Genomic DNA, 26764 nt, shown 5'->3' with positions numbered 1-26764 from the left:
ACAGATACTGGAGGAGTGGGAGAGGGGATGCAAACTAGAACAGCACAGGCTAAAAACAGATGTCAAACTGAAATATCTTGCTGAATGGAAGGCTGAAAGCAACCAGGGCACAGAATGGAGTTTCCATTAAAAACACTAGGGACAATAAGTGAAAGTGTACTGTTGACCCATCTGTCTTCAACATTAGAAACGACGCGGCATCAGTCTACAATAACTGGGTCCAATTGTTTTGACCTTGTACTTATATTTTATGATATGTTTTATTTTTCCTCAATTTTATATTCACCATAAACCTCCTTTCAAAGTTGACTACATGCCTACAACATACTACTGAAATGTCTGCATACTGTGGCACACTATGGAATGCAAACACATAAGCTTATACATTATTCACAGGTGTTAAATCCCATCTGAAATTCATGCATTCTTGCCTGCATTATTAATTTATACAGAGTCTGTGGTTGGATTTACAACATGTCTTTGCTATGGTCAAAGATAACATCCAACTTCTTGAGTTACTAGATTTCTTTTCATTATATTTGTACGATATCTCTTTTTGATTTAGGTACTGTTATAAAACCTATATTTATTTTTTATATTTAAGCAAATGACATGCAGTGTGTTAATCAATGAGCCTGAGGTGTTGGTAGGTGTATTTATGAATTTTGGGGGAAGCCAGGCTAACTGTTTGCTCCTGCTTGCAGTCTTCATGCTAAGCTAGGCTAACAGCGTTCTGACTGCAGTTTTGTACTTAACACACAGATGTGAACACTGATCTTCCCATGTCATTCCTAGAAGTGAATAAGATGGATAAGATTCCTAAAAATGACAAAAGCTGAAGTGCCCCAAATCTGCATTCTTTCTAATGACCAGCAGGGGGCGACTGCACTGGTTGCAAACAAAAAAAAAAAAAAAAAAAGTCCAGCTGTACAAGAGTCAGAGAAAATGAGCCTACATCTCACTTGATTTATGACCTCAGAAAACATTTTCCTAATAGGTTTTTGTTCTCAGTCACTGGTCTGAAGTCTTCTTCAATACAGCATGATGTTCATTTTGTTAATTATGGGTCCATTTAAAGTAAAACGAATTAAAGCAGGTTATGTTTTAGGGCGTGGCTATCTTGTGATTGACAAGTTGCTACCACAACAGTGTCACCCATGCTCCTCCACAGCTCCACCCTCTCGTCCAATTATGGTCACTTCTGGTTCAAAAACAAACAAACTAAGGTGACAGCCAAAATGCTAAACTTCAGCCTTCAGTAGTACAGTAGTCCACAAACCAGTGCATGATGTCATGATCTATGACTCCCCTGCTGCTCAGATAGTAATGTTGTTCCGTAGCCGAGTACATTTGCAGCATCATCTACCTGACATTTGTTTATGTTATTGCTACAGTGTTAAAGGGGTGCGAGTTGCAAGATCTCAAGCCCATACAATAGAGTTGACCTTCACATTATGCCTACATTTGTTTATTTATTGGAGACATTCACCAACCGTTCTTAAGAAGAAATTTCTTCTTAAAACCCGCTTACACAGTTTTCAAGAAGATTCTGACATTCACCAACAATTTCTTATCTGAGATTTGTTCTTAGGCAAGAACAGAATCCACACCCACTCAAGAGCGCTCTTACATACATTTTGTGCCGATGCCGACATGTTTGTACAGAATAATTGGTTATTATGTTTTCCTTAATGCTACAGTTGGATAATATTATAGGATTTATATTACAATAAAATTTTTGTAATTTATAATTTTTTAAAATTATTTTTTAATATTTTACAAAAAAAACATTATGGCCTTTTAAAACACTAACTATATATACATATATATATATATATATACATATAGATAGATAGATATAGATGGTGTTTTTTATATACACACATACATATATATATATATATATATATATATATATATATATACATATAGATAGATAGATATAGATATAGATGGTGTTTTTTATATATATATATATATATATACACACACACACACACATATATATATATATATATATATATATATATATATACACACACAACAAAAAAAAGTTTTTTTAAACTAACATAAAATTCCTGTCAGACAAGGGTCATGTGACATTTATTTTGTGTCTGGTGTTCTCAAAACCTTTATGTTATTGTATTATACTGTACTGAGTGTAAGCTGTTTCGAAAACACACAAAAAAATAATTTTAGGGATCAAATGAGGGTTTACAATGTGAAATTCTAAATCTTATTATCATTAACAAATGAAAATTAAAATGACTGGTAATAATAGATGATGAAATTTGTATGACCCTGTCTGTCAAAATGATGGACAATAAGTCTAACGCAGCCTCTGCTTTGGGGTTAGGTATATTAAAATCCAGGCCCGTGTCCCTGCTATGAAAGCCTCCAAAGATCCTTGTACAGGTTCCTTGTCAGTTGTTTCACTGTTATTATGAAACACTGCCTCCCAATTACCCAAAATTAAATCACAAATCACACACAACAGCTAAACCTAAAGGTGATACTATTCATTACAAATTTTGACTCACTATGATTTTTTTGTTTCTACCTAATAAAATGATCTTATATCCAGTTGTTCTTTTACATTTATTCAACATGTTTGTTGCATTTTGGGTTTGGCTATTACGTGATGTTCTATTTTTATCAATCAAATGCTTATTTATGCTGTAAAAATAAAATGTATTCCTCAGTTTCTTTATATTATTATTTAAGAGCTGAATTAGCGGTAATTACTAAGTCTTTCAGGAAAACAAGCCTATGTCCTGTCCTATGTATGCCTGGCACAGTGGGTGGTTTCATATTACAGGACAGTTGGTACGTTTATAAGAAGCAGACAGTCCTCAGCTGTTCTCTTATACAATATGATCTGTCTTTTTGCCTCAAATTGTGCTCTCTCTATTTAAAGATCATCTTTCTTTTTCACCTCTTTCTTTTTGTCTTATTTCTTTCTGCTTTATTAGAAGCCACTCCTGAGACCTCATATGAGGACATCACATTTTGGGTCATTCTACTTAATGTTGACCTGTTGTCCTCATTAATGGACTTTTTTTGTGCCACCTGGTGGTAGTAAAAGCACAATACACTAACAAGCTAAAATGCTGTTAATTAGCAAGTACTCATTGAAGACATAGGGACTTTATTGTCGTCTCATTTGAGGACATTGGGACTTTATTATCTTTGACAGTGTTTAGTTTTTTATACTTATTGGGTCCTACTGATCCCAAATAGCTAGGAGAAATTAAAAATGCATATCAAACAAAAGTTCGGGTCTCAGAAGGATAAGTATATTAAAAATATGGCAATACCAGTTATGCACTGAATAATACATGATCATCCTGTTGAGAAAACCAGCCAGCCAGTTCTACTTTGACAAAAAGCTTCACTGTAAGAAACAGTGGACAAAATACAAATTCCTTGTTCTGTGCAAAAATTCATTCTCCAGTTCAGATTTCAGTGTCCAAAGTCAGACGCATCAAGTGGCCATCAATATTTAAGTTTGCAACAAACTTTAAGGACTACCAAGATGTATCCCTCCACCATGTCTAGGCATTGAAATGCTGCCTGTGGAAACACAAAGGGGGTTTGAGCTCTAAACAGAGTTTTGGAAGATATCTGCTTGATTTGACCGAGACATCAGACTGCTGAAGCCTCATCATTAGCCTCAAAAGACCTTAAGAATGCATTTTTGCATAAAATGAGGACTGTGGATTTTGCCCCTCATTTCTTAAATTGTCTTCTTTTAATGCTCTTCTGTGTAGGTACTGGTTTCTGGCCAATATGGAGAGGAATAATTATATTGACGAATCACTGTTTGAATGAAGAGAAGTATTGTATAAACATACAGTTGAAAAAATCTGAAGCTTTTCTTTAGTAAATAATAAAAAGCAAGTCACTTTTGTTAAAACAAGATTCTACAGTTTAAGGTAAGTTAGATTTAAGACTTTTTTAATGCCACTCAAGATGAAATTAAGACCAATTTTACAATAACCAAAATTAAGAAAAAAAGTGACAGTGACAGCTAGCTAGCAGATGATGGATCCTCCAATCTGAGCATCCCGCAAGAAACAAAATGTGAGTGTTGTTGGTTCTTCTATCCTTATCTGCGTGACATAAATGGCATTTGTTAATTGATTAAAAAAATATATACTGTATGAGAAATTATGTTGAGATTTTACAGTGCAACATTACATCAAAATAATTCACAAAAAATATACTCTCTGGGGCTCCACTTTTGAGCATTTGAACTATTACACCTTCATCAGAGCATACATTAGGCAACAATGGACAGGCTAGCAAAAGTAACCAATCTCAGTCTAATCATTGGCTGTATGCAACACACCTGTGCACAACCCTGATGCTTGAAGCTCCACCTCCTGGTTGGTTGAGCAAGAAGACCTTGACGTATTGAAAAACAAACCCATTCATTCTTTCTCTAATCTCAGTCATGATAAACATTTGGCTAAACAAGAAGACTCTGACATTATTATTAACCTGCCAACAAATGGGGCACTATAGTCATTCAGAAATGTCAGACTACAAAGAGGAGGCCTATCAGCAATTTACTGACGAAAGTTTTTACATTTTACATTAACTTTTTTTTTTACTTCCAAGAAAAGATCTCAGATGTCATAAGCCGAGCTCTTGAACTGAATTGGATTTCTAGCCCAGGAGGTGGCGCTTTTACGACCAGGTTTGTGTACAGGTGTGTTGCATAGTGCCAATGATTAGACTGAGATTGGTTACTTTTACCTGCCTGTCCATTGTTGCCTTATGTATGCTCCGATGAAGGTCTAATAGAAAGAAAGCTCAATGTTAAAGTGAAACACTGCATAGATGTAAGTGTGCGGAAATCTTTTTCTACCACAATGCAACATTAGAAAAAAAAAATTCACACAAAAAAGCATTGTAAGACTTCTGGAAGATTAATTTAAGACGTTTTAATAACAATTAAGGCCTTATTTTTAGATTAATGAAATGAATAAAAACCTGTAATAATAAAAACTATTTTTCATTTTTCTTTTGGATTAAAATGTTGTTGTTGTCACCTCATTCATGTGAGGCAGTCTAATAACATGGATTGTGTGAATGGTACCAAAAAAAAAGCAAATCTGAAGACAAACATGATGTGTGGACTGTTTGTTTACTGTCTGATTCCACAGACATACGATGCCCTACTGTGGACAATGAAGGAAATACAAGTCAGAGCTCACACTGAGGCTGTCCATCCATCCATCTGTCCATCTATCCATCTGTCCATCATCACCTGTTCATTTATCTATTTCAGAGCCATTTACTGGAAGTAGAGGCGAGTGGAAATGTCTTCTGATGATGGAGTGAGAGCATCCTGACAGCTAATCACCTCAATGGCCCTCTGGAAAACAAAATGTTTCAAATATTATTAAAATACATATAGACATGCACACACACACACACACACACACACACACACACACACACACACACACACGCTTCCTCACCTCCATGCCTGTCAGTAGCTCTTCTCTGGATGTGGTGAAGAGAAGCTCATAGAGGCTGTATTTCTGAAACAGACTACAGCCAACAGAATAAACAGAGTCAGCTGTGTCTGTTCAATTATTCAACCGCAATAAAGTCTAGAGAAGCACAGAGCTATTTTACATATCTATCTGAAATAACACAACAAGACCACAATGTACTTGATACAATTTCAGGAAAGCGTGTTTTGGTCCCCTCAGCACATTATTGCGATAGTGTCATCATAAATCCATGTTTAGTTCTTGTCACAAATATAATGTACATGTGTTTGCCGTGGTGGAAGGCAACAGCTGTAAGTGCACTGTACTCAAGTTCTGTACTTGCATTTATTAGGTACTTTACATGATTATTTCCCTTTTCTGCCACTTTATACCCTTTTCTACAGTATTTATTTAATGGCTGCACTTAATAGATACTTTGCATAATAGAGTTTATATATAGTAAAAAAAAAAAACATATGATCAGCTCATAAAATATGGTGCATTATTATAAATCTAGTTACCCAGTAGATATGCATATAAGGCACAAATGAGCCCAACCAGACCAGCTAGAACAATGAAATGCTGCTTACATGGTAATAAATTAATGAACTAGAAATACTGCCTCACGGTTGTATGCCTCCACAAACCAGTGTTGTGTTGAGTAATGGCCAGAAAGTGTTTTTGTAGAATATTATGATGTTACATTATGATGCTACATTATGATGTTACAGTTTTTAGATATAAAATCTCAACACATCATTTTATCGTATTGGACACCTATTGGAATTTAATCAACTTCTCTTGAGGTGTTCTTGAGATATTGCGTTCATGAGAATGGAACTGACGGATGGAGGGAAGGGGGAGGGGGAAGGGGTGGAAATGAGATGCACCCTTAGTTTGGCCCATGTCTCGCTGTTATCGTGGAGGGGGCAGGCTTAATGACCTCTACTGTGTGAAATTTCGCCATAATTAGCATATGAATTCTTGACTTCTGGCTGATAACATGTTTTGTGAGGTCACACTGACCTTGACGTTTGACCTTAGTTCATTCTTGAGTCCAAGGAGACGTTTGTGCCAAATCTTAAGAAATTCTCTCAAGGACTTTTTCATAATCATGAGAATCAAATACATGGAAGGCCACAATTACCTTTGACCACCAAATTCTATTCAGGTCATCCTTGATGAAGTGGATGTTTGTGCTAAATTTGAAATAATTCCCTCAAGGTGTTCCTAAGATATTGCGTTCATGAGAATGAGACAGACGAGGTCACAGTGACCTTGACCTATGACTACCAAAATCAAATCAATTCATTGGTGAGTCCAAATGAACATTTGTGGTGAATTTAATCAACTTCTCTTGAGGTGTTCTTGAGATATCGCGTTCATGAGAATGGAACTGACGGATGGAGGGAAGAGGGAGGGGGAAGGGGTGGAAATGAGATGCACCCTTAGTTTGGCCCATGTCTCGCTGTTATCGTGGAGGGGACAGGCTTAATGACCTGTACTGTAGCCAGGCAATCAAGATGTTTCAGCTTGTCTTTTGGGGAACTGTTATGATGATCTTTATATACAGTCTATAATCTGAATAGCACTATAGGTATGACATTGTTTTTGGGGTGAACTGTCCCTTTAAGTGACATCTGAATACTTCCTCCACCATTACATCCTTGCAGATATTACAATAAGTATTAGTTTACATACATATTCATGAAAAAGGACAATTTAATAATGGAGTCTCATATTATAATCTGGATTTCATTCCTTAATTTCTTGATTTTGAAAGTGACTGAGAAGCCCAAGACATTTCCTGTTTGCTCATCTACTGTGTTTTTACTAAACATGCTGTGACAGCTCTTTGGCATGTGATAGTTTCTCCAGCATGAACCCAGACAACATGTCCTCCCCCCACACGACACAACATAAACATGTCTGTCAGCTCCTTATGCTGTATACCACCTGTGAGCTGAATGTAAGGCCAATGTGTGTTACAGGTGGAGCCCATGCATGCAGAGATCTGCAGGACCTCTTTGTGACCACTTACAGTATGGGGCCATTATGAGGTACAAAAAGGGTCCTTGTGTGCAAAACTGGGACCTGTATATTTGATATGTGTTGTTAACCATGAAGGTTAATGTAGGTGAGATCACACTACCATAACCCACATGGTTCCTGCATAGAGCAAATGGATGGACACGTTTTTATGCCAGCCCATAAAGCCCATGCTGAGCCCACATGGACATGTTGGCAGGGATTTAGAGTGGAAATGCATTTGTAACCTTTCAGGTGTCTCTGATTGAGTCGCACTAAAGAAATCCATATGTAGATTTCACCTGTAAGTACAAAGGGCATTTTAAGGATTCTCTGACCTGTTTCTGATGTAATTTACGAGTTCCATGGCTTCTTCTCTTTCCAGAAGTGGAGTGGTGTCTTCCTCTGAAGGTGAGCACTGGCTGGCAGCACCTAAGGCCTTAGCAAACTCCATTAAGTTCTCCACTAGAGCCATCTGTTTCTCTGGAATATGACCATAAAGCACAAATTAGTGCTGCGGTTCTGACATATTTGATAGGATATTTAGTTAAGTAATGCAGTTACATAACTACCTTTTCAGCACTGTAGCAATGTTATGTAAATTAATTTTTTTAAATATTTTCTCATCTTATATTGAATTATCAAAAAGGCACACCAACACGATCTGCTGAAATCTCACACATTATTCCTGCATTCATGAGCCCCAACCGAGCTCATATCTGTGTGATAATTATAATGTTCTGTCGGCTAAAAGATGTGTGTACCACAATGGTCATTTTTTGAGGCTGTAGTAGTATGAGGGGTGGGGGAAAAATCTATACAGCAGAGTATTGTGATATTTGGCATGGTGATAATGTATCAATACATGGACACCAAGTATCGATCTTTTATTACATACATTATTATTTTTTGTAAATACACATTTTAATACAAGTTTTAGTACTACAACAATACAGCTAGATGGTGCTGAGGTTTTTTTCCTGGGGAGGTCAGCAGCATTTGGCAGGAAGTTCATTAAAACAAAGATGGAGGCACTGAAGAAAGAAATCAGAAATGAGCCGAGAAATCAAACGTCCGGACTAATTTCGGATTTTTTAACACCCAAGGAAGAAAGGACCTGGATATGACGCATGTGATATGCAAGCAGTGTCATATGAGAATAAAATACTCTGGGAGTACTACAAATATTAGGGCTCACATCACACTCAACCATCCAAAGACAGTTAGCCACTGATGGCCAAGCTAACACTAAACCTGCTACGCTGAAAAATCAACCAATAATGGACACACTTAGCTTGACAAAACTACCATCCAACTCTAAGGAAGCTCAGAAAATAACACAGTCCATCACCTACTTAGCGTGCAAAGATCTGTGTCCATACAGTGTAAAAGCTGCACCCAAACTCTACAGACAAGTGAAGCATAAAGTTGAGTAATCTTTGAGTGCAGCAGGAAGGGTGGCATTAACTTGTGACACCTGGACTTAAAAGTCAGTGGATTCATATGTGACTGTAACAGCACATTTTCTCCAAACTGGAGCAGTACATGAAAGTCACACTGGAGCAAACATTGCAGACCTCCTGCAAAATGCAGCACAAGAAGGAAGGATTGCCGACAAAAACCTTGTTGTCATAAGAGACAGCGTTGGTAACATGGGTGTTGCCATTCATTTGGCGGGTTACCTTCATGTGAAGTGTTTCACTCACACGCTTAATCTGGCCTCACGGAGGGCGTTGAATGTGCCTAAAGTTCAGTTTGTCAGGTGTATGCAGCATTTCTGACAGGTTTTATGACAGCGTTGGTCAGTCTGTCTGCTTTGCATCACATTACACTGTAATAAAAATGATTAAAGTCAGACGAACAGACTGAAACCTTTATCTTCTGAGGTAAAACTAATATTGACAAAGCTTCCTTTGGGGAAATAATTTGCTGTTACAAAAAAGGCAAAAAAATCACAAAACATTGCAACATATTTTATTGCAATACTCAGCATATCACAATAAATTTAATATTGCAATAATATCATGCCATGACCTAAGTATCATGATAATATTGTATCATGGGTCCTCTAGTGATTTCCTCTAGGGGTTTAAATCGCAAGTTTTATTACAATACGTTATTTTATCGATTTGTTGGACAACATTATGATATTTGCTGATATCACAGTCTGGTGTGACACCATATTTATATGATATTTTTTTTAAATCAGGGTTGTAAAGTACTTCCATAGTTACACAAAACTACAATAATAAGCATATGAATTAATATTCATGACATAATTTCACAGTCACTTTCTGCATGCCATCCCCTATCTCTGCATGTCCTTCCCACCTCTTATGTTATCCAGCAGCATGTGCAGTAAAGCCATGGTGAAGGAGATCTGTACGGGGGTGAAGTTGGCCTCTTTTGCCCACCAGAAACCACAGACATAGTAATCCAGCAGAGCAGCTTCCTTCATACAGATGTGATGGCTCCTGAAGCCCAGAATCTCTGCTATTTCACTACAGACAACACAGAGCAGATCTGGAGAAATACTATTTCAGAGCAGCATGAATTATGCATGGAAGTAGAGTCACTTAAATGCTGATGAAACATCTGGGCCATATGAGGATACTGAGGTCATGTCCTCAGTATGTCTTTTTTGGTGAATTCTTTGGGATTTAGAGCTCAAGGGGGAGTTGACATTCAACAATAGAAAATTAGACATTGTGGGTAGTTTGCAGTCTATGCTCTCGTCAAAGCCACCAGACTCCATTGACAAAAACAGTAATTTTAGCTCACTGAATATGGGAGCTGCTGGTTTAACACTGCTTCAATCACTTAGCTATTAGTTTGTGTTATTATGTGACGTGGGTGAATCAGAACCAACCCTTCTAAATGCTAAAGGAACACAATAACACAAACAAAATAATGATTGATTGTCAGCACCTGGGGGTACCGGATGCTCAAAACAAGAGTCAATAACAACAGCAAAAAAAAAAAAATTAGTTTTCAATTAAAAGTGGTGGTGATTTGAGATCCTATTAACTGAAACCTCACAAAGTATTTCTCCTGTCTCTTATCACCTTTTAGGCCAACGACATCAGCAACAGTCAGAGCCTATAATCCCCAACGGGCACAGACTCACCTTTTAATTATTGCAGTAAAGGCCTTGAAAAACCATGTAGACCCAGTGTTGAGAAATTGGGACAGTCTCCAGTAAGTAGGCTTATGATTTTGATAGTTAACCGAATTAATAAATAACATTTTTTTAAAAAACAGGAACATAGTTCCAACCAATATGTTTTTAAAATATGAATAAATACAATATAATGAAATAAATAAAGGGGAAAGGGCTGTCTGTTAATGAAATTATGATGCATTCTAATTAAATAGCCATAAAATTAAGATGAAACTACAAAGATCGTGTTAACAACCTGTCACATTACTGCAGCTATTTTTTCAAACCACCAGATCCACAGGCCAAGGATTATGATATCTATAGCACCCAGTCAGGGGCCCAGCCCTACCCCATATATTTTTTTTTAAACATAAAAAAAAAGAGAGAGAGATTAAGTGGTGTGGTGAGCATTAGAGAAAGAGAAAATGAAAAGGCAAGGCTACACAGGGCACAGTTTTAAAAAAAAGAAACAAGAAAATGACAGAATTTGGCATTTGCACATAATGTATTGTCTTATTGTTTGTTATTCATTATTGTTTGTTAGTGTTCTGACAAATGGAGCTACAGTACCCGCTCAGAATGACCTATCAGAATCTATCAGAATGGACTACAAGTTCTATAAATGTAGGTAAAACCAGAGCAGCTCATTCTGTCAGGTAGAAATATCACAATGTGATTAAAAGTAGAGTAGGCCATTATATAGGGTGAATTATCCATCAGAGTATGCTGCTACCTCTATAAATGTGGTTAAAAGTATGGTTGTGTCGCCTGGTATGGTTTTGGTCGGGGTTTTTTCGTCACCATGAATGAGCAGTTTGTGTTAGTAGGTCATTCTGAGTGGTAGCTCTATTTGTCAGAACGCTGTCTGATAAGGTGACAGTCATTCCTTCGATACTTTGTCCAATTTTGGACCGAGGAAAATATAAAAGACGTGACAGACCGTCGCAGCTATTTTGCTTCCGCTTAGCCCACATTTAGCGTAATTTTAGCCAGGTACATTATCGCAGTCTTCACTGAGCTAGCTAGTTACGCAGCAGAGATATGAAATCATACAGAGCTGACGCTACTTAGCCTAACGTTACCTCTGAAGTTCATCCGTACTCTTCCTCTGCAGCTCTTGGATTTGTTGGAGTGGCGAAGCTTCCCACTGGAGGAAGATAGTCGTCTCTTTCTTACAAAAGAAAAGACAAACATGCTGTAGTTATGCCAAATATTCACTAGTCAAACGAGCAAAAATAGTCGGTTACTTTCTTTAGCTCATTTCTTTTATACTTTTGGTTGCTCTTTCTTTTCACGACGAGTTGCTCCACCGGACATGTTGACGCTCTTGTCGTTGCTATGGCAACATCCCATCAAACTGCTGTTCTTGGTCCACGATGATCCCACTGCTTCTACTGAACCCACCCAGTCAAGTAAGTTTGTGTTTTCTTTTGCTTTTTTTAATCAATAGCATGTTTCAGAATCAGGATCAGATATATTTTATTGATCTCCGAGGGGAAATTGTGTTGTGTTGTGTTACAGTCGCTCCGATGTAAAGAATAGGAAAAGAAGTAAGAAAAAGAGTAGGCTATGAAATAAAAGTATGTAGGCTAAATATAAAATAATAATAACAATAATAAAAAATGAAATAGGCCTAGAAATTAAAATGTACATTATGCTATAATGTTTAACACTCAGATATTAAGAATAAAAAGATGTTCACTTTGTTGAGTCTGTAGTGTGTAAAAAATAAAAAATAGGTGTGTAGACTGTGTAAAGCAGTATGTAACATTTAGAAATATAAAATATTCATTATGCTATAATAATCACTACAATATAGCTATACGCCATTGAAATACAAAATAAGAATAAGAAATATACTAATATAGAAATATACAGTTATGTGCATTGCATGTTGAATAAATATACGTTCAAGAGGTGCTGGTGAAAATAAATTTGTATACTGAACAATATTGCACAGTTAATATTCTTCAGCACTTTAATATTCTTCGATGGAGCCTAGTTATGTGTATTTGTCATTAAATTAATTTATTAACGTGATTAATCATCCATTATCTGTTTTACAACCTTTATCCAATGTTTGATTTAATTCCACTAATAGGAGTTTTGTTGTTTTTGTGCAAATAAATCAACTTATACGTCCGCTCGCTGGACACGAAAATGAATTACATCCGACTGTGGAGATCCACTCACCGAGGAGAGAGGGACTGCTGCATCCTTGTGTTCACTGAGACATGGATGAATGTAACATATCAGACTCCGGTGTTGCGCTAACAGGGCAAACACTACATAGAGCAGGCAGGGAGGCTGCATCATCTGGTAAGCTCCGTGGTGGCGGTAATATACACAAACAATTTATGGTGCTGTGATGTGAAGAGGATCTCCCAGCTCTCAGGATGCGGAGTTTCTGACTTTGAAATGTCGGCCCTTTTCATCTTACTATTGCACTATATGTTCTTTCTATATGTTGCACAAATTGTTTTTAAATGTTTTGTTTCTTTTTGCTTGGGTTATGCAAAATGTTATTTCGTTTTTGTGCTGTGCATAAAAATGACAAATAGCCTAAAGAAGTTCAGTTCAGTTCACAACGTTATATATGACGACACAGCATCCAGTTGCTAATGGCTAAGGTTAGCCTAGCGTAGCCTCTGAAACATTAATGTTATCTTCCTTGTGCATTTCCACTTAGTAGTAACGTTAATGCTACTATATAACGTCAGCACTGTAACCTTATTCTAAAACTCATCAGTCATCACGGACTCCAGTTGAGTTTTAAAATTCCAGGGTTGCATTTGTAACGTTACACTTGACCTGTTCTTCCATGTATCTAACGTTACCTTGCCAACGCCTACGCCTATCATAGACGCAATGAGGACGTAATGGTGGAGGGGGAAGAAGGCCTTTGGAGGGAGGTGGAGTTGCAGAATTTTAAAGAATTTTAAACAAATTTTTTAGGTGGTAACAGTATCTATTATAGTTGAGTCTACTTCAAACATAGTAAAAGGAAATACATTTTAAAATCTTGAGCTCCCTGAGGTTCAATGGGGTTAAAATTTTTATCTTTGATATATATCCAGTGTGGGTGTTTTGTAGTGACCCTTTGCTGTGTTTCCAGCAGCTTTCTAGGCAACAAAAGTGAATATTTTTAAGCAAGGGCATATTTTTGATTTGAGCTTTGGTGGGGACATTGAAGGCGAGTGCGCGAAGCGCACGAGCTGAAACATTTTGGCACTTGATTATAAAATCCAAAAAACTGGCTCATGCACACCTTTGAAGAGTCTCCTGAACAGGTGCGTAGGAAAAAACTTCAGCAGGTCAAGAAAGAAAAAAAAGAAAAAGATTCCTGCACACTGTTGCCAAACTTGCAAAATATTTAATGGGACAAGGCAGCTACGTTCCGGTCATTACAACCTTCGTCAGGCAGAGTTGAAGCATTGAGTACAAGGCAGACTTAAATGATAAACAACTCAACAGGAGTAAACAATCACAGGCCAAGTAATCAGCATCACAAGCTGTGTGTGATTGGACACAATCAACAAGGTATACAATCCTTCCAGATGACATGAAAACAATTATCACCATGAACAAAGATAGTTGAAAGAAAGAAAAGATACATCAAAAATACATTTAATACTCAAAATTCATAAAGAACACAACCAAACAGTGTCAACATAAGGACCTCAATAAGAGATAACACTGTATAAAACCTAACTAAGCTACAAAAGAGACCAATACAATGAAAAGTATTAAAGGGAGGAAAAATATTTTAAAGGGAAGAAAAAGTGCAGATCTAAAATCTAAGTCTAGGAGCAAATCTAAATTATGTCAGCAGTAAAATAAAAAGGGTAACTGCTGTCACAACAAATATATCACAAAAGAGCAGTGATTATACAATAGGTAAATATTTAGAAAAATATATAGTAAACATATCTTTATGTCAGCAAGGCCAGTTCCAATCTAATTGAATAATGACAGTGTAAAATTACTTTACTCTAAAGATGTAAAAAAAAAAAAAAAAAACATACCACCATGTAGGCTACTGTATATTAAATATTAGGTCAGTGCATTTCTAAACAGTAATAAAAATGTACCTGTGTGGTATGCAGTGAAATGGAATTACATGCTCTCCGACCTCTTCTCTGAGCAGGGCAATGACACCTCCACGGTGTCCCATGTTCACCGCCGCTCCATCTGCTCCGGTGCCGACCAGCCTGTCCGTCCACCAGGTATCCTCCTGTCCCAGCTTCTGAAAAGCAGTTTTTGTAGCTTGCAGTACTCCTTGAAATAGAGGGATGACAATAATTAGAAGTACAAGGAACATAACTTTCATTCAGCAGCATCCAAAATTTACCAATTTTACCACTGCTCAGCGGGCTAGCCTTGAGGCGAGAGCTGACAAGTTAAGGTCAGTCACTCAGTAAGTCACTACAAAAACAGCTGAAGTGAGCTAGTGTCACTCACCTACAGCATGGCTGTGTCCGAGGTCCTGCTGCCCAACCAGCCTGTTGGTTGGCCTTCCATCTTGGATGATCTGCACATACACCATCTCGCACTCCTTGTTTGATGTGTCCGTGTCCCCATCAATCACGACAGAGACGGAGCAACTTTTTCTGATTTCACCTGCCAGGTTGTCCTTCATTTTCTCCGCTATGGTTGAAATCATTTCAGCGCACCTAACATGGTTGTCGTAAGATGAAGCGATGTCTGCTCCATTCTTGTTACATAGTGATATCAAAGGCCTAGACTTAGTAAAGGGTAGCTCTTCCTTTGCGATACAATACGTCACGTTAGACTTAATTTTTACCTCACGAAGAGCCGACTCATCTGCATGCGCCACACTGGTCCTCATGGAGTGCAAGACACTGCCAGCCCGCTCCGGTTGCTGTTTTGCGGCAAATGCATCTCTTGCTAGCAGGTGGCGGTGAGAATAGTGTGGTGTTTCTTCACGTTGTTTTTTTTAACATCTTGTTTCCCACGGGAACTACCCATTGGTCCGACAGCCCATTGGTCCGACATCCCATTGTTCCGACCATATTAAACCCATTGTTCCGATGTCTGTTCCGAAATCATCATGATGCCCCGTGGTTAAGGTCTGGTTAGGTTTAGGCACAAAAACCACTTGGTTAGGGTTAGGAAAAGATCATGGTGTGGGTTAAAATGAAAAAGAAAGTGACAAACACATAAGCTGTGAGCCTGCTTCGCCTCAAGCCTTTCCCAGCTGACCCAGAGCCGGTCGCGGCGCACCATCAAGGTAGAAATACGCCCGCCGGGAGCCGTTCAGCACTGCGGACCGTCAGACTAATGGGATGTCGGACCAGTGGGCTGTCGGACCAATGACATGGACCCGTTTCCCACTATGTACGGATTATCGAGCTGGATCTTCTTTGGAGCTGACCTACAGTAACAACAAAACAGCATCTGCTTGTCATCGTCGTAGTCTAGCCAAGGGAACTCCTTTTTCCACTCCGCGTGGAATTTGTATGTTTTCTCTTTCAATTTTGTTGGTAGATCTTTATTTTGCAGAATTTTTCTGGGACTTATTTTCAGCCATGCATTTCTGTGTTTTCAGCAGCTTTTTAGGCAACAAGCACGGGTAATTTAAAGCAACTCTGTGCGAAAGTCTGTGTTTTGAAGCGACCTGTTGATGTGTTTTCACTATTGTTTTAGGCAACAAACATGGGTGTTATGTAAAGACCCATTGCTGTATTTCCAGCGGTTTCTAGGTAACAAGTGTGGTTATTTAATGCAACTCATTGCTGTGTTTTCACCAGTTTTTTAGGCAAAAGCATTGGTGTTATGTAGAGACTCATTGCTGTATTTCCAGCAGCTTTTTAAGAAACAGACGTGGGTATTTTAAAGCGACTCAACACTGTGTTTTCTGCAGCTTTTTAGCCAACAAAGGTGTGTTTTGAAGTGACCTGTTGCTGTGTTTCCAGTGGCATTTTAGGCAACAAGGGTATTTTAGAGTGACTCATTGCTGTGATTGCTGTGAGCAGCTTTTTAGACAATAAAAGTATGTATTTTGAAGTGACCTGTTGCTGTGTTTTCAGCTGCTTTTTAGGCAACAAACATGGCTGTTATGTTGCAACTCGTTGCTGTGTTTCCAGTGGCTTTTTAGGCAACCATTGTGGGTATTTTAGAGCAACTTCTTGCTGTGTTTCCAGCAGCTTTTTAAGGCAATAAAAGTGTCTTTTGAAGTTGCTGTGTTTTCACCAGTTTTTTAGGCAACAAACATGGGTGTTGTAGTGAACCTTTGCTATGTTTCCAGCAGCTTTTTAGGCAACAAGCGTGGGTATTTTGAAGTGACTCACTGCTGTGATTCCATTGGCTTTTAGGCAACAAACATGGGTATGTTAAAGCACCTTGTTGCTGTGTTTCCGGTAGCTTTTTAAGGCAATAAAGATGGGTATTTTGTAGCAACTCACTGCTTTTTAACCTGCCGCTTTTTAAGCAACAAACGTGGGTATTTTGAAGCGACCCATTGCTGTGTTTGCAGCAGCTTTTTAGCAACAAATGTGGGTGTTTTGTGGCGACTCTTTTTTTTTCCCAGCAGGGAAGATAGCATAAAAAGCGTTTCTTGAGAGATATTGGTACTTTTCTAGCATGGATTGTGCCACCAAAAGTGGATATTTTAAGCCAAAACATGATTTTTTTTCCAAACATAACCAAGTGGTTTTGTGCCTAAACCTAACGTGTTAACCACAACAATGTTAAAATGTAAAGTTTTGCTGTATTTGCTACCTAATAACGTGCAACTGTAATGTATCTGTGGTTTGCCAAAATGTATAATGACAAAAAAAAATTCTGGTGACAAATGGTGTGTACACCTTCACCTTGCTCTGGGGGCTCATCATTACTAAATGATGATAATGCATATAAATGTATAAAGGTTGTCTCATTTTGAAAAAAATCTCAGTAAGTTCCTGAAACAGCTCGTCACTGTAGTATTTATCAAATAATTACTTAAACAGGAGGAAATAGTGCATTTGTTGGGGACTATTTTGAGCAGTGGATTAAAACACATTTGATGCTTTAGTGAGTACTTGGGTCTGCAAAGTGGTGTATGTGGAACTGAGTCAAAATGAACTACAGTGTGTGTGTTCACAGTAGTGAAGGAACATGTGAGCCAGTGCAATGATGTTTGTTGTTTATATGTAACAGTAAAGCTCTGTGGCACAGATGAAGATGGTTTGGGTCTACACATAAGATTTGTTGAAAATAAGACAAATGTAGAATATCACCAGTCTGATTCTTTAAGAACGTACAGCATTTTACTGATTGCAGCTGCACTGCAAGACCTCAGACTTGTTTATTGTATAAATCCCAACAATTCACAGTCAACAACTGCACGTTTCTGCAGGCATCTGACTCATATTATAATTGGCACAACATTGCAGTTACTGTAAAGAGGAAAAACACTGTGGTCCAGCAGGTAGTTGGAGGCGTGCCCCAGCTCATACGAACTCCTTCAGACCTCTCACATAAAACTCGTCTGTCCCCTGCAGCAGCTGACAAACTCAGAGACTTGAGTCATGTTCTTCAGATTCATTTGTGCTGTGTTGACCAGGTCTCTCTTTATCCTCCTCTCCCTCATAGGAGTGTGGAGAGTGGTGAGGGTGAAGGACAATGGACTTTACTGGCTTCTTACCATACTTTACCTGCCGCTGGTGGTGGAGATGATCCTGACCCTGAAGAGGAGAAGGGGAAAAGAGCACAAATGGTATCAGCTGCTGTGCTTCACTTTATTTTTACAGCAGAATAAATGTAGAATGGTAAGCTAGAATGAAACTGAAAAGACCAGTAAGAGGAGGTAAAGTTCATTATCTTAAGATTATAACAATATTTGTCTTTCCCTTCAGGTTTTCCCCTGCTATCTTTCTCTTCCTCATCAGTATTATTCCATCATTATGGATTTTAGAACTTCACCACCAGGAGAACATATCTGCTGACTCAACGGTATCGTCCATTTATTCTCCTCTATTCTGAGGGGTTTATGCAATAATAATGCACTAATTAAAATGTGCAGTGTTATACTTTGTGTCTCTCATTCTAGTGTGAAAAACTGGACTCCACTGAAAATATCAAGAGTATTCTCAGACTTCAGGTAGGTTTCAGAACTTAACAGACATTTAAATTAGACATTTATTTTTAATATAATTTCAAATCGTTTTCATGAATGTAGCTTTGCTTCAAATGATTTCAAATAAAACAGAGAAGAGTGTACAGTTTAAGGGAGATTATTTAAACCATGCACTTTTATTTTGTGATAATTACATCCATATATTTCAGCAGTTTCCTTTCATTTGGCAGTGGAGGGTTATGGTCTGTAGAGCTTAGAACATAAATGTATTCAAAAAATACACTGGGATTAAATGTGGTTTCCCTAAATGTATATTATCACTTTATGTACATTAACAGACAACTATTTGCAGTTTGAGAAATATGAGAAGTTTTTCAGTTAATGTAGGAGAACAATACTTTGTAGTATTCTCTGCACCTTTGGTTTCCGTACCGTCCAGACAGTGGGGCTCTTTTTCTGTACAGTGTTTGGTAATGCTGATTCACCTCAAAGAGGCTGTTGTAGAGCTGTGGGTGTTTTTTTCCTCTTACAACATGAGCACATTCATAGAACTGGCTGCCTTTAAACAGCCCACCCTTAATAAAAACAATTCTAAGCTGAACATGAAAAGTCTGGTTTACACTATGAAATATAACCATGTTTCTTTTCCTTATTTTCACTATACACTGTAAACCCTAATTCACTCACTCAACTTAATTTTTTTTAAACTCACACTCTCAAAACTTTTCATTTAGTAAAATGCAGTAACATAAAAGTTTTGAGTACACCATACACAAAATAAATGTGTCACATGACCCTTGTTAGACAGGAATTCTATGTTAGTTTAACATAAGTTTTTTTTTTGTTGTTGTTCGAGCTTTTAACTCTATGTCATATGAACACAAAAAACACTGTACACATTTTACAACTTAAAAAAAATGTCATTTAACTATAAAAATATGTCGTGGCAAGGTTAGGTTTCTTGAGTTCTAAAATAAGGGAAAGAGATGAACTCTGAACCAGGAAGTGCTCTTTATGTCACCTCAGCACAACTTTATGTTAGACATGCCACTATCCACACAAGCAGGAGGTCACTAACTGTGACCCGGTCATGGGCAAGAGTTGTATTTAGTCCCTTAATAAATCCTGGTGTCAGTGTGTCATCTCCCATTCCCTTTAACAGCCAGGTGTGTCTTCACCTGGCGCACTGCTTTTTACAGGTGGATTTGGCAAATTGGAGCAGTGAGCAGCTTTCTGTTGAGAGTAATGCAGTAAGTAACAGCAGCTCTGTTCTGCTCTCTGGTATGTTCTCATTTTAGAGAATGTCACTCATATTTTCCTAAATAATGATGTATCATTTTACCAGCCCACATCATGCCCTTGTGTGTGTGTGTAACAAGCAGAGTGTATATGCATTGTGAACCCACCTATGAAGGCACAACTTACAACCTGAATAATGCGCCCTTTAAATAGGAGGAAAAAACTGCACTACACTTCAACTGTGCTGTTTGGGCCAGGTGTAAAATTGGGCCCTCTATGTTACTGTTGATACTCTTAATGCACAATCTATGATAAGTATATGTGGAACTTTGGGAACTTCGTACAACATGGGCGTAGTTGTAAGACTTGTCTTGTAAAACATTTGATCCTGTTGTGCTCTCTGTATGACTTGTTTCCATGTCTGCAGACTACACAGGGGATCCCTCTGTCCTCAGTGTGTGCCAACAACTGGATTCTGGCTTTACACCAAGTCCTGCTCATCCTACTGATTTTGGGGAGGTGGTTGCTGCCAGCCACTGGAGAGCTGACCAGAGACCAGCTTTCCCAGTTACTACTCATCTTTGTGGGCACAGCTGCTGACATACTGGAGTTCACCTCTGAAACACTGTCTGACATCAAGTGAGTAAGAAGAGAACATAAGTGGGAGAGCAGATAGGAAGTTTTCATGGTTAACTGGTTGTCTTAAACAGTGAGGTGAAATCAAATGTTTGTGTGTGTGTGTGTGTGTGTGTGTGTGTGTGTGTGTGTGTGTGTGTGTGTGTGTGACAAAGGGACAGCAGTCCAGCCATGGTCTACATTATTCTGGCTGTGTGGACTTGGAGCATGCTGCAGTTTCCCCTGCATCTCTCAGGTACAGTGCAAAGAATAGAAATAGGGAATCAACTTCTGGTAGCCTGAGAACCGGACGAATCTGCAAGCTCATGCTTCATTTGCTCTGGCAGATGCGTCTGGTCTCTCTCCCGTTCAGACATATTTCCACCTGAAATGGCCTAGGTCAGGCCAGTCAAAATTGTTTATCTAATATGGGGCAGGATTAATACGATGACTGACAGCTTGCTAAACCTTTGTGCTTAACGTAAAATATGTGAGATATTATTTTTGGCTCACTTGCCCTAACACTTGGGATATTATGGCCACCAAAGAGGAGTGCCATGAAGGCATTGGAAGAAAGAAAAAAAACAACAACAACAAAAAAAAAAACAAGATGGCTACAGCTGATGTGGAACTTTAGCTTTATTTAAGTGCTGTTTTCAAATTCAATCAATCAATCATTTATTTGTCACATGGAATTATACAACTCCAGTTGAATGTGATCCCATCAGCTCCTTTAACTTGTGCACTGCAATTTAGTCCCTTTTGTGGCTGCTGCTTTATAATTGTCCCTGTTTCCAGATGGTTCTGGTAATCCATGGTTTCTAGTTTTGGAATGGTTTAACTGTCTGCACATCCCAGCTTCAACAAGATGGCTGCATTGTCGCTCCTCCTGAACATGGGCAGCACTGCACTGCAGCCGTCTCTGAATATAGCAGTGATCCACAGCAGGAACAGGACAGCACCTCACATTTCCATCATCACACCAGTCCTTATTGTATGATGCTGTCCTGGATTTAACTAAGTTTTGGTGAATCAAAGGATTTTACAGTTCCTGATATCCTGTTGGAAACTCATGTGGCATGGAGTTTGCAAGTTTTTTTCCAATGCCTGTGCAATGTTTAGGAGGATTCTAGATCAGCTGGTGCTCATTCTTTATCATCTTTCCAATGATGATGAAGAATGAGCACTTGGGCTCTAGTTTCCCGGCGCAGCGCAGGGTGGTGAACCCCACGCAGAGCTAGTTTCGAGCAGCGCAACCCGAGGCGCGCTCAGTTTGGTAGTTTGGCAGACCGAGGTGCGCTGAGATGGGTGTGGTGGCGCAGCAGGGGGAGGTGTCGACAGATCCAGCTTGGTGCAGTGACAGTTCGTGCCAAAAGGCTTTGCTGAAGGTGCGCTAAAAGCTCGCCAGCTGAAACCAGGTCTACTGTCAGCGCAGGGGGAGAGCAGCCGGTGTAAGCCGAAGTTTGGCTGACCAGCGGACAGTGCGCACACGTCACCAAAACCTCACAGGCAGGTTTCCAGAATATCGGGCACATTAACAATGTAATAAATACCCAAAAAAACACCGTTCAATGCAACTATCTGCAATGAGCACATAAATGTATCTCTATATCGACTGTCCCATCACATCTGATGTCAGATCAAAGGGGATTGGCACCATTTGGCACGTTTGGCACGCGTAATGGAAACCCAACCTGATTTGATTAAACAGCTGCAAACTAATGAGTTCACATCCCTCTCAGCCAACCACAAACAGCCACAGCATCAGATAGGGAGTATATATTCAGCATCTGTCATCTTAGAAAAGGCAAAAGAAAAGAAACAGAGTGAGACTGCGACAGAGAAAGAGAGAGCATGCGCTCACAAGAGAAATGCAACATTGATTTACAATTGTGGTGACCTCCTCCCAGGCTACCTTTGCATCATCAGCCCGTGGAGGTCTGCTCGCAGTTCCGTATATTCGGACACTGTGAGCTTGGACCTCCCGGACTAAAACATCAGTTTCCTCCTGGGTGAAGTTTGGCCATCTGATGCTGCTGCTCTCTTCTGCCATGGCGAATTGAGTAAACTCTCATTACGCCTTCGCGTGGCGCATTTAAGGGCGAGGAGAGGGGCTCATTTGACTGGTGTGATGTGTGTAAAACCCACTCCACGCCTTCTCTCCTCCCTCTTTCCGACTTGGAGGAGGGACGGAGGTGGGATAGAGGAGTAGCTGCACCAGGCGCACAGTGTGCCAAACTTACAAAATCCGCCTGGCCACACCCAGTTGGCGAAGCGCAGGTGCCCAGTCTGCGAAACTAGAGCCCCTTACGTTTACATTTGAAAACCTCAACCTGGCCAGCTAGCAGGTAACTGGCAGAAGTCAGCAGGAGGAGAGTTTACAGACTGGTGAGTTGATTTCCTCACCCTGATGAGTGAACCAAAGCCAGCGCCACCACTGTTCAACACAACCACAAAAAGCATGACAGAGATTTGCAAAATAATGATGGCAAAAACAAGAATCAGTACAAGTTGGTGCTAAACCATCACAGCCTGGACACAATCTGTTTAAACTCCTCCCCTCTGGTAGGCGCTAGAGAGCACTGTCCACCAAAACCACCCGTCACAAAGACAGTTTCTTCCCCCAGGCTGTCATATTTTTTATATTTGATCTCTATTTTTTTCTATATTGTATATTCTGTATATTCCATTTCTTGTTCAATTTGTTGAAAAAGTACTTATGTACCGGAGTCAAATTCCTTGTTTGTACACATGTACTTGGCAAATAAAGCTAATTCTGATTCTGATTCTTATCTCTGCCTGCTGTAGTCTGTATACATTTGTCCATCACTCAGTGCCATCTACCACTGTTGATAACATCCCTTGGAAATCGAGAATGAACTAAGAGGATACCAGGCTAGCTTTCTGGTGTAAACTATTATAATCTAGATATTGTATCGTACAGATTACACTCAGCTCTACAGGGCCTTTTAGCCTTTTTTGAATATTGTCCTGATTTTCCAGCCCACAAACCTTGCTCCCATCAGCCTCGTGTAGCAGGCAGCTGTTTTCAGTGAAAAAGCTACATAAAGCCATGGTACACTACCTGCCCAGCACCAAACCGCATGCAGACATAGTTAGAGACTGGCTGGTGAACATAGTGGAACATGTAGCAGCTGCAGAGACACTTATTTTTCTCAGGGGATAGTGGAGACCAAAAACAGAGCTAAAAGGAGAGTTGGTCTCTCTGCCCGTGCAGGGTTACCCAACACAGGAAAGCTCAACCTGTTAGCAGGTGTTTAGAACAGCAGATGCTTCTAAGAAGTAAGTTACTGTAATGTATCAAAGAGCAGATTACAGCTGAGCTAACAGAGTTTACTTTAACTTATTTTCTCTTTTGTCTCAACAGTAACGGCTGCATCCTCAGGTGACCCCTCTGAGCCTGCCCCCTCCCTCCTCTCTCATCTCAGGACTGATATCTGGAGCACTGTGGGAGCTTTGTTTATCCAGGATGGGCCATTTCTGGTAGTCCGCCTCATTGTTATGATCTACTACAAGGTGGTACACCAGATGCTGATCTTCTTTGCCATTAAAAACTTCCTGGTTGTCATTCTCAGCATCTACCGGCTCTCTGTCCTTATCTGTGACAGGACCTCCTGAGTTTGAGTGAAACCCCAGCGCAGCAAGTTATCATAATTATGTTACTGTAAACGTCATTTTGATTGAATATCATGTTCTAGTGTATCTGAAAATGTTGTTTTTTTAAATTTCAAATTACACACAGGTTCTTTAGGTAATACAGTATGTACTGTGCCTACCAGAATAACTATCCCACTTCTCACTTGATCACTTATGCAGATTGATTAGATTAGAGATCCCAACCAGAAAACAATGAACTCATGTGTTACTCCTCATTTCCTGTTCAAACATTAGAAACTAACTTACTAACTCAATATGTACCAGCTAGTCTGCCCCATTCCTGTTTACCTGTGGATTCTCAAATACTCCTGTCCAAACCTGCCAACAATACCAGTGAGCTGATGTATTTTTTCACATTTTTTTTAATAAATCACTTAACTGTTTCTGTCTGCCAGGATTTGTCTGCATTTGGGTCCTTTCCTTGTTGCCTCACACTCACCTGCCTGGCAGTAGCAGTTACACTGAGCCTGATTTGAACACATGCACATACGCTGCAGAGATATTTCATTTTGTAACAAGTCAGAAAATAGACATATCCATAAACCATGGACTATAAAATAATGGATGTAGCCCATTAGTTTTGTGTTCCTGTTTTGAAGCCTCAGGTCACCATCTTGGAATTTTGGAGACCATATTTGGACAAGAGGGTAGAGTTTACCCTAACGGTTGCTGCCAGGTTGGTTAGCACAGTGCATTCACAGCTATGGTTAACTATGATAATGCTAATGCTAATTTTTACTAGTGAAGTTTCCTGACTCGATAAAGTAAATATCTGACTCTTTAGAGGGTCTCTTAGTAAAATCAAACACTGAAAAAGACTTTTTTAGGCAACCACAGTGTTACAATTGACTGTCATTAGCTGAAAACACACTTAAATAGCGACAGCTACGCCTATAATCTGTGAATCCGGGGCTATGGCATGGTTATGTCACCTAGCCAATGTTATCACTGTGGTAGCGACTTGTCAATGGACGGCATCCACTTGTCACTCCAAGCAGCCACGCATTAATTTATGCCTATCAGTTAACTTTAATAAGATTTTTTTTTTTTATTAATGTTATGTACTTTATTAATCCCCCTGAGGGTAAATTCAATTGTTTCACTCTTTTTTTTTGTCATTAACACATCACTCACCCCCCTACAGTGGTCATGAATGATGAAATTAATTATAGAGACCAAAACAGCTGTTTGTACCAAGCTGTAAACTGGGAGCCTATGGGGATTGACTTGTTTCTGGGGCCAGAAGACATTTCCGTGTTGGTTTTATTTTTCAGCCCTTAGCTGATTGCCACTTAGTTCCATAATAGTGGAGTGAAGGCAGACATCTCTGCAGCCGATAGCTGCTCTAACACTCGGGAACTCACACGTTAACAGTCTAGAATAATAAATAGCACTACAGCATTAATATTCAACTTATGGCCTGCGGGCCAAACCTGGCCCCCCATAGAGTTCTGGGTGGCTCCTCAACCATTTTCTATTTTACAATTATACTTTTAATATAAATACAATACCACATCAGAGAACGTGTTTATCAAAAAAAGTGCCAGGAGAGGATCCCTCGTGCCCTGCGACAGAGGTCTGGTTTATTGCCCAAATATCCTCAGTTCCTTGAAACACACCTGACCTGTGTTGGGCTGCTGCATCTGGTCCCTGACCTCCTGTCATTTTGCAAAAGTGGCCCCAGAGCAAGCTGAATTTCCCTGCACTATGGGTAGGAGGAAATATATGTGTTTTTGATTTTGGGATAAACTGTCCCTTTAATATAGAGTGTTCTATAGGCTATAGATGTGAAATAAACAGTGTAAAGTGCATTTCTATCTGAAATGTGATCACTCACCTTATCTCCAGGGGGCAACAAGCTGTGGAGTAGAGATATAAAATACACTGTAAACCCCAGTTTGCTCACTCAACTTAAAATTAATTTGGAACGAGCTTGCACTGAGAAATTTTAGTTTAATACAATACAGTAACATAAAAGTTTTGAGTACACCTGTCACATGACCTTTGTCTTAACTTTCAAAACTCAGAAATTGCTGACTTAAATAATATGTCAAGATCATATGATGAGTTTTTGTGTGAAGTGAACATAAAGGTTTTATGCCATTGTGACAATCCAGGACATTTGTGTGGACTTTATATTAGAATTTTGTGTCATGGATGGATTGGGGTTTACAGTGTGTCAGAAAACTGAAACATATGAAAGAGTCAGAAAAGGGAAATAATGTGAAGAATCTTAAGATTGTGCTCATCATTAGTAGCTGAGTTCTCTACTGCCACAGTTCACCCCTGAATCTACCTGATGTTGATAGTAGTTAGATCTCACAACACAAAGGCTCGTTACCATAGCTGCCACAACCTGCAGCTGTTTGACTGTCAGATGAAACGTCACAGCTTCCTCCGCCTCATGTGCCGCCTGCACTTTACTTAACCGGGTCTCCCCGCCCTTGCTTACTACGT

The 26764-nt window shown here is 39.2% G+C and overlaps 2 protein-coding genes across 2 annotated transcripts; one reads left to right on the top strand and one right to left on the bottom strand.

Annotated features, from left to right (window-relative positions):
- Positions 1-4766: 4766 nt before the first annotated feature.
- Positions 4767-12022, bottom strand: cabcoco1 (ciliary associated calcium binding coiled-coil 1). Its single transcript, XM_049563828.1, has 6 exons — positions 11968-12022; positions 11778-11866; positions 9867-10036; positions 7874-8018; positions 5490-5562; positions 4767-5383 (listed from the first exon to the last, which is right to left on the bottom strand). The coding sequence occupies exons 1-6, from the start codon at positions 12010-12012 to the stop codon at positions 5303-5305; spliced, it is 603 nt and encodes a 200-aa protein (XP_049419785.1). The 5' UTR covers positions 12013-12022; the 3' UTR covers positions 4767-5302.
- A 44-nt stretch (positions 12023-12066) lies between these two features.
- Positions 12067-24628, top strand: LOC125880962 (transmembrane protein 26-like). The gene is made up of 8 exons (XM_049563826.1): positions 12067-12107; positions 14843-14921; positions 18292-18415; positions 18555-18651; positions 18749-18799; positions 20442-20653; positions 20806-20885; positions 24018-24628. The coding sequence occupies exons 1-8, from the start codon at positions 12072-12074 to the stop codon at positions 24266-24268; spliced, it is 930 nt and encodes a 309-aa protein (XP_049419783.1). The 5' UTR covers positions 12067-12071; the 3' UTR covers positions 24269-24628.
- Positions 24629-26764: the final 2136 nt, after the last annotated feature.

This window comes from Epinephelus fuscoguttatus, linkage group LG20 (assembly GCF_011397635.1).
Source record: "Epinephelus fuscoguttatus linkage group LG20, E.fuscoguttatus.final_Chr_v1".
NCBI classification, from domain to species: Eukaryota; Metazoa; Chordata; class Actinopteri; order Perciformes; family Serranidae; genus Epinephelus; species Epinephelus fuscoguttatus.
This window is presented reverse-complemented; position numbering and strand designations above follow the sequence as displayed.

Bases quoted from the DNA above. Each gene is read 5' to 3' on its own strand.
- cabcoco1 (XM_049563828.1), bottom strand. From the start codon at position 12,012: ATGTCCGGTGGAGCAACTCGTCGTGAAAAGAAAGAGCAACCAAAA. The intron at 11,867-11,967 runs GTATAAAAGAAA...TTCTTTTGTAAG, and splicing joins AAAAGAAAGAGCAACCAAAA to AAAGAGACGACTATCTTCCT. The intron at 5,563-7,873 runs GTCAGAGAATCC...TGTTGGCTGTAG, and splicing joins GTAAATTACATCAGAAACAG to TCTGTTTCAGAAATACAGCC.
- LOC125880962 (XM_049563826.1), top strand. From the start codon at position 12,072: ATGATCCCACTGCTTCTACTGAACCCACCCAGTCAA. The intron at 18,416-18,554 runs GTATCAGCTGCT...CTTTCCCTTCAG, and splicing joins AGGGGAAAAGAGCACAAATG to GTTTTCCCCTGCTATCTTTC. The intron at 20,886-24,017 runs GTACAGTGCAAA...TTGTCTCAACAG, and splicing joins GTTTCCCCTGCATCTCTCAG to TAACGGCTGCATCCTCAGGT.